The 16,879-nt window shown below is 39.8% G+C and overlaps 1 protein-coding gene across 2 annotated transcripts in view; it reads left to right on the top strand.

The window, feature by feature from the left end:
- The first annotated feature begins 12,370 nt into the window (after window positions 1-12,370).
- LOC109411133 (oxysterol-binding protein-related protein 9) overlaps window positions 12,371-16,879 on the top strand; it is a 209,862-nt gene continuing 205,353 nt past the window's right edge. The window contains exon 1 of one of the 2 annotated variants that reach the window (XM_029872961.2): window positions 12,371-12,651. In XM_029872961.2, the coding sequence (XP_029728821.1) occupies window positions 12,544-12,651 (108 nt within the window). In that variant the 5' untranslated portion in view covers window positions 12,371-12,543. The remainder of the gene's footprint in view (window positions 12,652-16,879) is intronic. The other variant, XM_029872962.2, reaches the window with a different exon arrangement.

The raw sequence follows: 16,879 nt of genomic DNA, 5'->3' as shown, positions 1-16,879 counted from the left end.
ACGACGGTCTAGTGTTTTTGGTTGGTGTGCATCCTAGAGGGTTGGAGTCTTCGGCAAAGTGCTATGGATTGGTTGTTACTACATTTTTACGACTTCTGTTTTGATCTAGATATGCTTTAACACATCTAGATCAGTTGTATCTTTTGAAATGATTATGTTGTGTTCTAGATATGCATCATGAAGGGTTGGAGTATTTGAAGAAGTACCGATCTTGGATTTAAATATTGATACCACATTTACAAGCCTTCGATTTTGATCTAGATTGGCTGTACCTGCTCTCAACAATTTTTCTTTTTGTGTGTCGGTCTAGTGTTCTGGATTTGCATCCTAGAGGGTTGCGTCTTTGACAAAGTACTTTAGGTTGATAGATGCAACATATTTACATTTTTGGTATAGATTTGCTGTAACTTACCCAGATAAGCTTTTTTTTCGATATCATCACGTTCAAGAGCTCTAGATATGCATCTCCCGGTGGCAGTTATCGGCAAAGTGCTTCGAATTAATTGGTACTACATTCTTACATCTGCGGGTTTTATCTAGATATGCTTTAACTAATCCAGACTAGTTTTCTTAGTTTTCGTTTTGTTGTTTTTCAACCGGCCAACCTCCTCTTCAATCTCTAGGAGGTCAGGGGCCGAAAGTCTTTCGTCCTGTGCACATACTCCTAGATCTGTTACCACGCCACCTTCGGTACTTGCATCGTCGCCATTGAGGTGCTCATCGTAATGCTGCCGCCACCTCTCGACCACCTTACGCTCCCTCGTGAGAATATTCCCGTGATTATCTCGGCACATGTCGGCTTGTGGCACAAAGCCTCTGCGCGAGCGGTTCAGCTTCTCGTAGAACTTTCGTGTGTCCTTAGCGCGGTACAGCTCTTCCATCGCTTCGCGATCTCGTTCTTCCTCCAGCCATCTTCAAGTGTAGCTGCGCCAAGCTGCTCTTCCGTTGATAGGGCCACTGCTAACTGCTGCGCGTAGTCTTGAGCCACTTCTACGTTACGCAGCTGCTCGATGTTGAGCCGCGGCGTTCGACTTCGACGCGTAGTGATAACTATAGATAGTAGAGTAAACATAGATCCGCTAAGATGAATCCGTTGTATCCAAACGAACTGTCAAAATCTGTATCCAAACGAGCATGACGTCACGATTTGGACAACATCAATGGAGCGCATGACGTCATGTTCAATCGTTGCACTTTTGAAAATTACTACTTACACGCTTGAAACATTTTAGTCAGCGGTGTCCGCGGATCTATGTTTACTCTACTATCTATAGTGATAACTGTCGAAGGTTTTGAGCGCATGCATACAGCGACTAAGTAGTGATCCGAATCTATATTCGCACTGCGGTATGTGCGGACATTGGTTATATCCGAGAAGAATTTACCATCGATTAGAACGTGGTCGATTTGGTTTTTTGTTTGATGGTTGGGTGTTTTCCAGGTGGCTTTGTGGATATCTTTGCGGAGGAAGAAGGTGCTTCGGACTACCATACCACGGGAGGCTGCAAAGTTTACGCATCGCTGGCCGTTATCATTCGATACGGCGTGCAGGCTGTTTCGCCCGATTACCGGTCTGTACATTTCCTCCCTTCCTACCTGCGCGTTCATGTCGCCGACAACGATTTTCACGTCACGCGGCGAGCAACCATCGTATGTTTGCTCTAACTACGCGTAGAACGCTTCTTTCTCGTCATTAGGTCTCCCTTCGTGTGGGCAATGGACGTTGATGATGCTGTAGTTGAAGAAACGGCCCTTAACTCTTAACATGCACATCCTTGCGTTGATCGGCTGCCACCCGATCACACGTTGTCGCATTTTGCCCAACACTATAAATCCTGTTCTCAGTTCATTGGTGGTGCCACAGCTTTGGTAGAAGGTAGCCGCTCGATGCCCGCTTTTCCACACTTTCTGTCCAGTCCAACAAAGTATCTGCAACGCCACGATGTCGAAGTTGCGGGGATGTAGTAACGTCGTAAATTATCCTGTCACATCCTACGAAACCTAGTGACTTGCAATTCCATGTTTCAAGTTTCCAATCGTAGTCCTTATTTCGTCGCGTGGGTCTTTGCCGATTGTATTGAGTCGTATTTTCTCCTATGTTATTCGCAATGGGGATTTTTACGGGTGGCTTATTGGGCCTACGCCAACACTCCTGTCTCGCCGGAGGGCCATCCTGCCAGTTCTGTTCAACGTCCCAACCAACACTGGGACGACCACGCTGATGGGGCTACCACCTTGGATCTAGCTGGGCGTGGTGCAGCGTTTCTTACTCAGCCGCTGGATGCCAGAACAGACGCTGTTTGAGCCGCACCTCCTTACACAGTTAGAAAAAATCACCGACTTCGGTAATGTTTCACCGAAATCTCAACCGTTAAGTTTGTTTTACAGGAAAAATTCGGTAAAGGTAGCAACTTTTACCGAAATTCGTTAGAGTTCGACAGATAAACGATAACATTTTACCGAAATTTGGTAATTTTTCACCGAATTTCGCTAAAAACCCATTACCGAACACTCAGCGGTTGAGATTTCGGTAAAACTTACCGAACGCGATTAGCTGTGTGGTGAACAGACGCTCGGGTCGTACCTCCTCAATCTAGCTGAAGTCAGAAGGTCAACAGTGCCTAGGCTACACTACCAGCTTAGCACACAACTCTTAGCTGGCGGTCTTTGTCATCGCTTGACCCGTGGAAGCATGAGGTAGGAACTTGTGAGGACCAGAGCTATGTTGGACGCTCTCCTTATCGACTCACCGTTTTGCAGCCCACAAACCTCTCAACTTACATTTGTTGCATTGGCAAAATTTTAATAACATCGATTCACTATCAACAATTTCATAGTTGAAACATGTGTTGGGACTGAACGTGATTTTCGCTCCTCAGACAGCAATTAGTCAGCACCCTTTGTTGTTTTGGTTGTACTATTAAAAGTACTATACCAATAATCATCAAATTTTGCAGGAATAATATACACATAATCAACTACCTTTTGTGAAAATTTCATGAAAATTGGCAGAAAAATTCAAAAGATATGAAACATCGCACATGAAAAACACGAAACATTTTCACTAACACTCACCCCTATCAACACTAGTAGCATTCAAACAAATAGATCAAAGTTGATGAAATTTTGCAAAAAAGTGTCTCTATAAGTATGTATCATAACTGCTAACGAAATTTCATAATTAGTATCACAAGAACTTTGAACTGTAGCGTAAAAGAACCATCTATTATGCGAATGAAAATTGATCTTGATTGTACAAAATGCTTAAAACCACGTCTGTTTGTTTTTCATCCACAGTTTAAAGTAATGTATCGATTTTTATGAAATTTGGCACAAATAATAAATATACACCAAAGAGTTCTCAGTCGTACTTCTATGTCCCGATTATTGCGGATACAGGCTTTATTTTAGCCTAAAGTTTATTTAATTAACTTTGATGTTATGTAAATTCGTCTTAGATGGAGTATCATATCTGTGGTATTGATCTCCGTAGACAAATTACTTAACTGGTCGATATTATCAAAGATACAGCATAAAATATGCAGGGGTGTCCATTATGCCCCGATGGGTATCCATTTCGCCCCGTACCGCTCCTGCCAGCCCCAAAAAACACACGATTTACAATTTATTATTTCTTTACAATAACGACATTCTATCTGCTGTAAATGATTGAAATACGTAGGAAACAAGTTAAAGTTGTAAGGCAACTGATAATATGTTAAGTTTTTGTCTGTTATACAGGCCTACCATACTCAATTGATTAGGGTGTCCATTATGCCCCTAACCCACCTAGTCGATTCGGGGCGAAATGAACACTGGCAATATATGGATAGCTGTATGCGCATTGCATACTGTTAGGCGTTTTAGAGAGTTTGGAAAAATCAAACCGATTATCTGAGCCTAAAGTTTATTTAATTAACTTTGGTGCAGGGATGCGACCATTCATTTGCAAAGATTAACATTCACCTGCTATTATCTCAGTTCGAAGCATGCTATCGAAAAACAATGTATGGATGAATTTAACCTTGTAGTTTTATCTGAAAGTTTGCCCCGATGGGTGTCCATTTCGCCCCGTACCTTACACGCCAGCCATAAAAAACACACTGTTTGTAATTTATTATTTCTTCACAATAAATACATTCCACCTGCTGTAAATGATTGGTTAAACAATCTAATTGAAAAATATGGCAATTTTTACGCTACCTTTTTAAACTCTAGTAAGGAATGATCTACTGCACACAAACGAAGAGTCAAATGCAACTATGAATACTCGGCATTTGTTGTAAATATATTAAGGCAGGATATGTATGAAAATTGAGTATTTTCATGCATCCATTCTAAAATGGCAGAACTGCAAAGCTGTGCCTACAGCTAAAAAAATGTTACATAATATAACCTGTAACAAAAGGAACCCGTCATATTGCACACATTTTCCCAACAGTTTATAGATTTACAGCATACTCTTAGTATGAAGCTTGCATTCAACATTTCATACAATAAATTATTTCGTGTAAAATTCAGTGAAATGAAATAGAAGTTTATATGGTGTTTTTATTTACGCTGGGTGAAATTTCGTAGTCTAAATTTTGGGCATACTAACGGTTGGTTTACCCCCTTTCCCTCGTAGACTTTTGTCCTTACAAAAAAAAATTAAAATATTATGAAGCGCTAACTTTGGCCAAACATATCTCCAACCCCTCCAACCAAAAAGTCCACGTGGTTTATAAACGGGCCCTTACTGATGAATTCGAAGTAGAGCTTTTCCAACACACGAGTGTCGCTGCATATGCAGTTTGATTACGCATCATCATTGGCTACCGTACCCACAACCATGCGTCTCCATTACTCCATCTAGTAGTGAGAGGAGACTTAGAACGCAAAAGACGACGAACCCGGAGGTCTCAAATTTCAATTTTTAATGCGTTGACCTGTATAATGGGATACGGTCCATTTGGTCGAAGCGGTAAAAGCGCGGGTATTCAGCACGACCTCGATGAAGGGTTCGAGTCTATCGAGAACTTTGGTGCATATGATTAGTTGATAACTTGGCCACTAGAGGCGCTATCGAAGTTTGAAGCTAAATTGCACTACTGGAACCAAATTATTTCCTATGGTTGGATCACCGCATGATTTTATCAATATGACCTTTATTGGCTTTTTTCGGTGATATAAATACTACTCAAAGTAAGAGGGAGTAACTAAAGAAATGAATGAAACGGTGGATAGAATCGCAAGCGAGCGATGAGAGAATTTTTTTTTATAGAAGTTGAAATTAGCAGAGGGCCATAATAGGACACGATCGGTGAAGTACTAGATTTGTAGTAATGAGCTGAATTGTTGTATGGTAAGAAGGTCAATTCTCAGTTTGTGCAATGAAATCGTGTATGATGCGTGGGTATTATGATTCTTTGACTAATTTGATGCTGTTTGAGCAAAAGTTTGGGTAACTATGTTGCAAGAAATGGAGAAAACAACAACACTGTTGCTCATAGTTTTGCTCAAACAGCATCAAATTAGGCAAGGAATCATACCCACACTTTTTGTACCATTTCATTGCAGAAAAGGAGAATGGAACATACAAAAATTCAGAAAATTACTTCAATGCCAGTACTTCACCGATTGTGTCCTATTGAACAACACAATCACAACGACGATCTTTTTTAACGTCACCTAGTCTTGAACGGCTAGGGAATAGTAGGCAGATGAATACTACTACCCCAAGACAGGCTAAGTTGCTCCCTCTTACTTCGAGTAGTATTCATATCACCGAAAAAAGCCAATAAAAGTTAAAAATGATGGTACCGTATCGATGCCTGTCCTTTCGTAGGACAGCCGGGGACTGAGGCTGGCGATGAGGAGAGGGTCACCGATGTGGAACTTGCGGGGATAGCTAAGTCCCTTGGCGTAGGTAAGGCCCCAGGTCCGGACGGAGTTCCGAACCTGGCCTTAAAAGTAGCTATTGCAGAAGCTCCCGAGATGTTCAGGTCTGCTATGCAGATTTGCCTGGACGAGGAAGTTTTCCCAGAAGCTTGGAAGAGGCAGAGCCTGGTACTATTGCCAAAGGCGGGGAAACCACCCGGAGACCCGTCGGCATATAGACCAATCTGCTTGATTGACACGGCGGGGAAGGTGCTCGAAAAGATCATCCTCAAAAGAATGTTGAGGTTCACCGAGGGAGAAAATGGTCTTTCGAGTAACCAGTACGACTTCCGGAAGGGGAGGTCCACCGTAGACGCTATCTTGTCGGTTACAAAAACCGCCGAGAAAGCACTCGAGCCTAAGAGGAAGGGAATTCGCTTTTGCGCGGTAGTGACTCTGGATGTTAAGAATGCGTTTAATAGCGCCAACTGGTCTGCTATTGCCGATGCGCTCTCGCGTCTGGGGGTACCTGTACAAGATTCTCGGAAGTTACTTTCAGAATCGTGTACTAGTCTACGACACGGAGGTGGGTCGGAAGTGCTTTCACATAACCTCAGGAGTCCCGCAAGGTTCCATCCTGGGTCCGGTGTTATGGAATGTCATGTACGACGAGGTGTTGAGGTTAGAGTACCCAGTGGGAGTGGTGATTGTCAGATTTGCCGACGACATTACGCTCGAAGTCTACGGTGAAACGATCGAGGAGGTAAAGTTGACTACCAACCACTCGATCAAGGTTGTGGAGGCGTGGATGCGGTCCAGGAAACTGGAGCTGGCTCACCACAAGGCAGAGGTGACGGTTGTTAACAACCTGAAGTCGGAGCAGCAGACGGAGATCAGTAGGAGAGTGCACTATCCTGTCAAAGCGCTCCGTTAAACACTTGGGCGTGATGATCGACGATAAGCTTACCTTCGGAGCCACGTCGATTATGCCTGTAAAAGAGCCTCCACAGCTATTGCGTCACTGTCCCGGATGATGTCCAATAGCTCTGCGGTGTACGCCAGTAAGCGCAAGCTTCTGGCTAGTGTTGCTACGTCCATACTTAGGTATGGCGGCCCGGCGTGGGGCACCGCGCTAAGTACTAAATCCTACCGACGGAAGCTGGAAAGTACTTACCGGCTTATGTGCCTGAGGGTTGCGAGCGCGTACCGTACCGTGTCACACGACGCTCTCTGCGTCATTATTGGTATGGTGCCTATCAGCATTCTTATCAGTGCTTATGGAGTGCTTCGAAATGCGCGGCACAAGAGGCATACGCAGGACTGCCAGGATGGCCTCTATGGTCAAATGGCAGCGCGCGTGGGACAGTTTCACCAAAGAAAGGTGGACCCATAGGTTGATACCGAGGGTAGATAGTTGGATTAATAGGCGCCATGGGGAAGTTACATTCCACCTGACACAGGTCCTTACAGGTCATGGTTGCTTCCGACAGTATCTACACCGTTTCGGGCATGCGGATTCTCCCGAATGCCCAGTGTGCAATGGTTTAGAGGAAACGGCGGAACACGTTTTGTTCGTAAGCCCGCGTTTTCGCACAATGCGTGACCGCATGCTTGCCACATGCGGGAAGGAAACAAACCCGGACAACTTGGTCCAGAGGTGTGTAGGGATGAGTTTGGCTGGAACGCCGTTTCAACGGCTATCACCCATATCGTCTGGGAGTTACAGAGGAGGTGGCGCGTGGACTCGGAGAGTGGCTAGTCCAGATGCAGTACAAGAGGTGGTCCAGGGGTTCGGAGTTGGCTTCGTAGGTCGTACCGGTGCCCTGCGGTCGAGATCGACCCTTACAGCGATTAAGTGGCCGCGGAGAGGAAGCCCCGGTAGCGGTGCTGTTGTGGCATCGGTCTACTGGGTTAGATCTGAGCCCGCGGTTGGAAAGGAGCCTCCGGCAAGGGTCGGGGCAGATGGAGACCCTGCTGTCAGCAACCTTCTGTTGCGACTGATAGGGCCTGAAGGGTAGTGATACCCTTGCCTTCAGCAGGTCAGACCGGGTTGCACGTGGGCATCAGTTCTTGATGTCTGCAAAGCAGTTGAGCGCGGGCGGAGTTGACCCTGCCCGCCTTCCGAAGACAAAGGGAGTGGCGAAGACCACTCGGGAAACTGGCTAAGCGCCAGCATGTTACCGTAATGGACTCTCCAGAGCGAGTAATCGATGTTCGTTGCTGCTAGGCTACGCAGCTAACCTTGAGGGTGTGATGTGCACTAGACCCCCTCTGAAGCAATACCTTCGTGGTTCCGAAGAGACGTAGGGTTTGGCGACCATAGGAATGGTTTAGTGGGTACGAGGAGAGAGTAGTCCTGGCTTTAACTTTTGATGTAGAAGACGGCCTCAGACCTACACTACCCTAACCTTCTGTTAGGGTGTCTGTTGAGCAGATTATCCCCCTATGGTTTAGAAGAAAAAAAAGCCGGCAGCTACACGGGAAACCTTAACAGTTGATTGACAAACTAATATGGTTCCAGTAGTAGAATCTACCTTTTAACATATTTTTCCTAAAAACTACAATTCAATACCCTTTAAACACAAAAAAAAAATGCAATGTAAGTTTCAAATCGGTAAACTAGTTCAAAGTTATATTTTTTGCATTTTTTTTAGTTTTTAAAAACCTTTTTTTTTTGATTATCCTATCTAAAAATGACGAAATAAAAACAAATACGATTCTAATGATTTTCGATGAACTACAAACGCACCAAGTTTCACGACAATCGGAGTTGCACTTTATCGGTTTTCTATGGAATGGCTACTAAGAAAGACTATAAGAAAACTAAAGCATCACATTACGCATGCTTATTGAATATTTTCAGCGCTCGTCATGAGTATTGCGAATATCATTCTGAGGAAGAAGAAATGGACCATCTTAGAAGTATTAAATGATGTCAACCAAAGACTAGCTAACGAATTTCACGTTAATGTTCAATATAGAATAGGTCAAATGTAAGTACATGTTAGGTTCAAATCAAAATTTGCAACAATATTAATATATTATCTTCTTTTAGTCGATTCTATGTAATATTTCTCACAGAAAATATATTTCTGTTGCTGGTGATCCTCGGATACTACTACCTGCTTGCATTCAAGCTGCAAATTCAGACTCAGCTTCTCTACACATCGTACTACATCGTGAACATGACCTCGTTAGTATTCGTAACGGAGTACATATTCTTCACTTTTACCGTAAAAGCACGAGTAGCCATTGTTAATAGACTGTTGAAGCAGCTTCTGTTCGAAGACTTTGAGCATAACCGTGGCGATCTGACCATCGCAACGCCAACCATTGCCTACGAGGAAATATTCACCATCGACGGGAAATTAAAGGAAGCAAAAATTCAGACTAAAGAACCACAGGAAATGGTCAAACCGGAGCCTACAAATGTCAGAACGTTCGCCGATACATTACGCATTTTGTTCGATCCGTTGAATGATAGTAAAATGTTGGTGGGACTCAGAATTTCTTTATAATCATACTTTTATATTCTATTTTATTTTTCAGTCTTTTGAAGCAACTCAAAGTTGGTCGTCATTCGCTTTCTTCGGAGATCATTACCTTTATAGAAAACATGTCTAGCCTGCATTATTCGGCATGTGAAAGCATTGTACTGATTAATCGGACGTATTCTTTTCAATTAATGCTTCACTTTGCAGCAATGTTTCTTTTTCTAGTTTTCGGACTGTTCGCTATGTACAAGTAAGATAATGCCAAAACACCCTATATGATTTTGTCGTAGCTTCATTATTTTCAAATTTATGCTCACTCTACAGTATTAAATATTTGACTTTATATGCTCTATGTATTTTGATTATTTATTCATTTTTTTTATTATATTTATTCCTTTATTTATAAAATATTTATGTTTTATTTATTATGTTTTTTGTATAGTTTAAAGATTCTGAGGTCTTGATTTGAATGACATAAAATATCTGTATCTGTGTTTGGGTGATCAATAATCGGTTTTACTTCCCAGAGCGTTCAACGTTACATCCATTCGATTTCAATTGATGGCGGCTGCCAACGGATTTTGGATTATCTACTACATGGTAACAATAGTGGTTATCATCTACGCGGCGTCAAGCACCATCGATGTGTTGCACAGCTCTGGCGATGTGGTACATCAGATCATAAGAAGCAAACAGAAAACGTTCAACGATGCGATAATCGAAAAGGTATATACATATTTGAAAGATAAATAGATGAAAAATTGAAATTGCATTGAGGGGGCGAAGAATAGAGCAGTGACGATGATTAGTGCTTTTCCCCTACGAAACCGAACATTTCTAAACCTTTCAGGAGAATAATGAATTATTCAAAGCTTGGGCGTCAAAAAAGCAGTGACTTTTATCAGAACATGGATTGGATTTGGATTGGATTTGGATTGGATTTGGATTGGATTTGGATTGGATTTGGAATGGATTTGGATTGGATTTGGATTGGATTTGGATTGGATTTGGATTGGATTTGGATTGGATTTGGATTGGATTTGGATTGGATTTGGATTGGATTTGGATTGGATTTGGATTGGATTTGGATTGGATTTGGATTGGATTTGGATTGGATTTGGATTGGATTTGGATTGGATTTGGATTGGATTTGGATTGGATTTGGATTGGATTTGGATTGGATTTGGATTGGATTTGGATTGGATTTGGATTGGATTTGGATTGGATTTGGATTGGATTTGGATTGGATTTGGATTGGATTTGGATTGGATTTGGATTGGATTTGGATTGGATTTGGATTGGATTTGGATTGGATTTGGATTGGATTTGGATTGGATTTGGATTGGATTTGGATTGGATTTGGATTGGATTTGGATTGGATTTGGATTGGATTTGGATTGGATTTGGATTGGATTTGGATTGGATTTGGATTGGATTTGGATTGGATTTGGATTGGATTTGGATTGGATTTGGATTGGATTTGGATTGGATTTGGATTGGATTTGGATTGGATTTGGATTGGATTTGGATTGGATTTGGATTGGATTTGGATTGGATTTGGATTGGATTTGGATTGGATTTGGATTGGATTTGGATTGGATTCGGATTGGATTTAGATTGGATTTGGATTGGATTTGGATTGGATGTGGATTGGATTTGGATTGGATTTGGATTGGATTTGGATTGGATTTGGATTGGATTTGGATTTGGATTGGATTTGGATTGGATTTGGATTGGATTCGGATTGGATTTAGATTGGATTTGGATTGGATTTGGATTGGATTTGGATTGGATTTGGATTGGATTTGGATTGGATTTGGATTGGATTTGGATTTGGATTGGATTTGGATTGGATTTGGATTGGATTTGGATTGGATTTGGATTGGATTTGGATTGGATTTGGATTGGATTTGGATTGGATTTGGATTGGATTTGGATTGGATTTGGATTGGATTTGGATTGGATTTGGATTGGATTTGGATTAAGTTTGAATTGGATGCTTCCCGGGCACGAAATTTCATGAAAATTTGGATTACGGCCCAGTTTGGCGTACATGTAGGACTATTAGTTAATACGGTATTGACATATCTATCAGTGGCTCATATTTTAACACTGGTTCAATTGCATCATGAAAAAGTGTTCCATAATGTTCATAATAATGCTCATGTGCCTCACTTTTTTTTATTAATTATTTTTATTAACTTTTTGCTTATTAATTATTTTTGTTAACTTTTGATTAAATATTCCGTTTCCAGGTTCTGTTTGTCTTTAGTCTTTAATGGATCATTGAAGCCGACTTTTCCGCTACTCATCGCATCAAAACAAAAGCGCCACCGTATATGGACGGTAACACAGTGACAGCAGTGGAGTTACGTCAAACAAACAAGGCTACGGTGGCGCTATCTGTTCATTTCATAGCGGCCGTTTTAGTTATTTTAGTGATCCATTGAGAGTATCTAAATAAAACAATAATTTGATATGTGTTTCAGCTGTCTACATTTGGCCTACAGATAAAGATGCGGGACGTGACATTCTCGTGTGGTCTATTTCATTTTGACTGGCCGTTGTTTGCATCAGTAAGTATTATAGTATAAGATTATTATATATAATTAGTATAATTATAGTATAAGATTATAATATATAGGTGAATCATCATTCAGGCAACCTTTGAACCGAGCATTGAACATTAACGTGAAGACCTAATTTCGGACCTAATAGCATTGAAATTAATTATTTACATTTCAGATACTCGCCGCAATAGCAATGTACTTGGTTTTTCTGATTCAATTTGACGTATCACCCACCCAAGTGCCGACCAACTCCACAGTGAAATAATTCTCATATTTTCCGATCATCTGCCAATCGATTTCAAAGCAAATTTTCCGCACCAGTGTTGTGTGAATCACACTTTTTCATTTTCAAGCATTGTAAACTACAGTTCGAGCACCGTCCAGGGGATCCTCCAGTTCACAACGCCACTGCTTTCTGGTTACAAAAACAACAACAAACCTTGACGTTTCTCGCCGCTCGTCTGACGTCGGGTGACAAGTTTTTGTGTGATTTTTGTCCGAGTTCGAATCGCGTCGTGTTTTGCTTGCGCAAATTGTGTGAAATTCCAGTGATTTCGTCGGGTAAATTTTAGTGAATCGTTGCGGGAAAAAGCGGTGGATTAGCGAGCAGACCAGCAACAATGGCAATGCTAGAAGGCACCCTCTCCAAGTGGACGAACGTAATGAAGGGATGGCAGTATCGTTGGTTCGTGCTGGATGAGTATGCGGGGCTGTTGTCCTACTACACGGTATGTACGAACACTGTTTTGCGTTATCCCTCTCTTATCACTGCCTGTTATCGGCCATTTTCACGCCGGGGAAGTTGATATGCGAAAGTTGCCGATGATTCTTCCGTTACCGGAGTCGTTATCGTTGGTAAGGTGGGAAGTGTTAGTCAAAACATTAGTAATGACGCATCACAACACTGTCTTCCTCAATGGGAACATAAAATAAACATTACCCCCGCCCCTTTTAAGGTCGGTCAGGTGCTCAAGGATATCCAATCATACAAGCGAACGTGACTCGATTCTAACGAGGCCAATATTCAAATAAATACACATGATATGTTTTCATTTAAAATCGTCAATATGAATCATTGGTATAAAAACTACCACAATGTTTCAAACAAAACTTACATCCTTAAAACTATCTGGTTATGGACTATCTCAAAGGTATTCTCATGTATAAATTGTTGGCATTCTAAAAAATCCTCTAACTAGATCCTATCAAGTAGTAAAATGCCTTCTGTTTAGCTTAATTCATATCAAGATAGTGATTTAAACTTAAATTAACAGATACGTAAACCAAAAAATATTCAAGATGTTGACTGATATTATTCAAATTATTAGCTGTAGTCACAAGGTCTAGTTTGAAAGTTGAAATACATTTGCGAGGTATATCATTAGTAATTAACACCAAATTACCAAATTTGTCGGATGTCTTACAAGGAACTTCTTAAAAATTGCGATGAAAATGTGATTTGCCAAGAAAAATAAAACTCCTGAGAACTATGAAAAGTTTATTCCCGAAAGTTTGCAATGATTATGAGAGTTAATAATGACTTCAAGATCCTTATCAAAAATGTGTATACCAGAAATATAGCTGCATTATTTGTCAATTGGTAGGAAGTTATTTAAATTAACCCGTGATAGTGAGCTTAAAAGTTTAAAGGAACGAAGGGCTTTGAGCTTCTACAGAGTAAATTAAATCTAAGGGTGCGATTCGCTATTGATCCTAGACCAACATCTGAGGATCCTCATCGTAATGCTCATTTTTACTTCACGAACGCAGAAGTGTTTTAATCGTATGCACGTCAAAACAAGTTTTGCATATCCCTTTCGAAGCGGACCATAAAAGACTGATTACATGCAGAGCCGTAGCGTGGGGTTGGCCGGGTTGGCCCCCGCCAAGGGCGCCAGCCTCAGAGGAGCGGCAAATTGGCCAAAGGCTGGAAGGAATGATATGGTGTTTTTAACAAGATTCAAACTAATGCACTGTATCTCAGAAACACACATATTTTCACACCCCACAGTTATCATGTTTTTGCTGTTGTAGCATTTTTCCATATACAGATTTGTTCAGACTTTCTTTTGAATGTTTACAATAGTTTTTCCTGGGAATTCATACCCCTTTTAAGATATTATTCTATATTTTTCCCAATTTAAGCTTAAAAAATAAGAAATAAAAATAGGAAGCTTTGTGTGAATTTTCAAAAATCACAATTTCTGTAGAAGTTTTATTAAATCCATCAGCATTCTCACTATGTCTCAAGTTATCTTCCAAATATGTTTTCAACCAAATCAACCATTTCAAAAAATATTGAGCATTGCATTTTAAAACTTGATCTCATCAATAAATATGGTTCCTGTGAAAATCTAGCTGTATAGCTACAAGTTGTTTGTCTTAGTTATGTTTTTTTTTTAATAATTAATTGGCTATTCCAAGCCTACTTTCCATAGTCCGTGCCCCCGAATCAACATAAGTTGATGAAAGTTAAGGTTGATAAGATAGATTTTGTTATTAGAGCAACTAATTCGAAAAACAGCCCCTACCAATCTCAATTGCTTTTGCAATTAACTACTACAGATCTACTTATGAAATATTTCGATTTAATATCTTGAAAATTTCATAAAGCACCTGTGGTACGCACAAAACTGAATGAACTTTTCACGGAAATAGGCTTCTTAGAGGACTCCAGGATAGTTATAAACTTCAGGAAGTATGCTGTTAAAAAAGCTATTGAAGTTGTGTTGAAAAGTGATATAAAAAAACTGAATGAATGTGAAACAGTTTGGTAGAAATAAACAGATGAATGTCTAAATATCTCAAAAAATATAACGTTGAAAACACAACAAATTAAATACAATGCTTTCAAAACAGTTTTTAATGGAAATTCGAAACAAATATGAAATTCTCGAGAATAAAATATTTTTTCTCAAAAAATGTCACCAAAATATCAGAACAAAAAAACTTTTGAAGACATTTTATAAAAATGAAAACAATAGACATTACTATGGGGCGCAAATCAGGATGCTTGCCAAGGGCGCCGTGGAACCACGCTACGGCTCTGATTACATGTATCTCATTTTTTCTCTAAACATCTTCTAGAATAAAACATTCTTTACTTCGGCTACTTTATCCACCTATGCACTTTTTGGGGTCAAATAAAGACATCTGTGATATTGACGTTAAGAATCATGAGATCACTCTTAAAACTCGTTTTCCTTAAAAAAGCTACTCGTAGCTAGCAATTTTTAAATGTTGTACATACGTCTCTATTAATGAAATTGAATTGTTCTCAGTTGTAAGGTCATCCAAATCTCTAAATTTGTTAATGTTAAGTTCTTTCTTTGAAATAGTGTTATTGACTACAGAAAAACAAATTTAACTAAATTGAAAAATAAAGACCAGCACAAGTTTGCTGGTCCGTCTTCAAGGCGGTCGATGTTTTTGCTGAACATTGCCTACTTTTAGGCGTTTTATGTTATAGAAGAATGATTGTAATTATTAAATCAGTACAAAGTGTTAGTTTGTAGAAATTTAGACGTATAATTTAAACCCAAGGAACACGAGGTTTGACAGTGTATTCAAATCATAGAAGTGAATAAAACACAACAAAACATAATGTAATACATTATTTCGATAATATGGATTAATATTAATCACCCAAGTATTCAAAGTTCTTTATAATACTCGTACAAGCTGATATCGTGTTCCTTGAGTTGAAATACGTCGATTTTTTTTACAAACTAACACTTTGTAGTGATTTAATAAATAAAATCAATCTTCTGTACCATAAAACGCCTCACAATAGGCAATTTCCGATGAAACTTCGACCGCCTTGAGGACGAACCAGCACAATTGTGCTGGTCCAACTTTGACTATCCAGAAATTTTGTGCTTTTCAACAAAGTATCGCTTTTTCTTCGCCGTTTTGCAGAACTACTCTTTTTAAATCGATTTGAATCTCTGCATACTTGGACTAAAATAATATTTATAAAAATATGACAGATAAATTTTTTTTTCAACTTCTAGGGTTATTGTTTACTTTTTGTTTAACTTAGGCTGATACAAATTTAATTTTGACTTTTTGTCTCCCCCCCTCCCCTTCAAAATTGTTTGGCTTGATTGCGCATTTTGAGGGGCAGATGAAAAAAATGTATCAACAAATTATCGGGTCTTGCTAAAAGTTCTTTAACAAATCCGATGAGTTTTTAATATTTTTCAGATTAAATGCTTCTTAATTTTATCCCCCCTCGACCAGCCAAAGAGTGGTGGGACAAAAAGTGAAATAAATATGTGTAACGGCCTTATTGTAGCGTTTTTTTATAAACAATTGCAATCAAAGCTGAGGCTCAGATATACAAGTATAAGTAATCACTCGATCATAAAAAATAATTACATCACATAGGGTATGTGTGTCATCAGTAATCTCACGTTCCCATATTCATCCTATTCGAAAACAAGCGATTACGATACCGATTGATTCCGTTCTTTGTGTTTACATGGGTGCTCACTTCTAACAAATAATACAAAAATAAGAAACAAAACAAAAAGCGCTCCAATCCCTTGTTTTTCGTAGGATGAAAATGGGAGCTTAATAAGGGACTCAAAACCCTATTTTGAGGAAAAACAGTTGAAAAAAATATGTAAAACTTATGCAGAAAAACAGCACGATTGTGCTGGTTTGTCCAGAAAGGGAAATGTTGGGCATTAATTTTTGTTCTCCCAAAAAAAATATACCTATATCTCCATATAAGTTATGTTATTTTATTCGGATTCAGCGGCCCAAAATCTGTCAGAGACACATAAGTTTGCTCTTGAGACAGACCAAAAGTTATTTTTTGTTACGCTGTGTATTCGGAAAATCTGTCAGAAATTACTTGATAAAAAAGTTTTGATTTAATTATTTCCGTACTTGCACTATACATTTCTTTGATTGTCCGGGATTCTTCATAAACTCGTTCTTAATATGTTT

The sequence above is a fragment of the Aedes albopictus genome, chromosome 2 (genome assembly GCF_035046485.1).
Source record: "Aedes albopictus strain Foshan chromosome 2, AalbF5, whole genome shotgun sequence".
Taxonomy (NCBI): Eukaryota; Metazoa; Arthropoda; class Insecta; order Diptera; family Culicidae; genus Aedes; species Aedes albopictus.
This window is presented reverse-complemented; position numbering and strand designations above follow the sequence as displayed.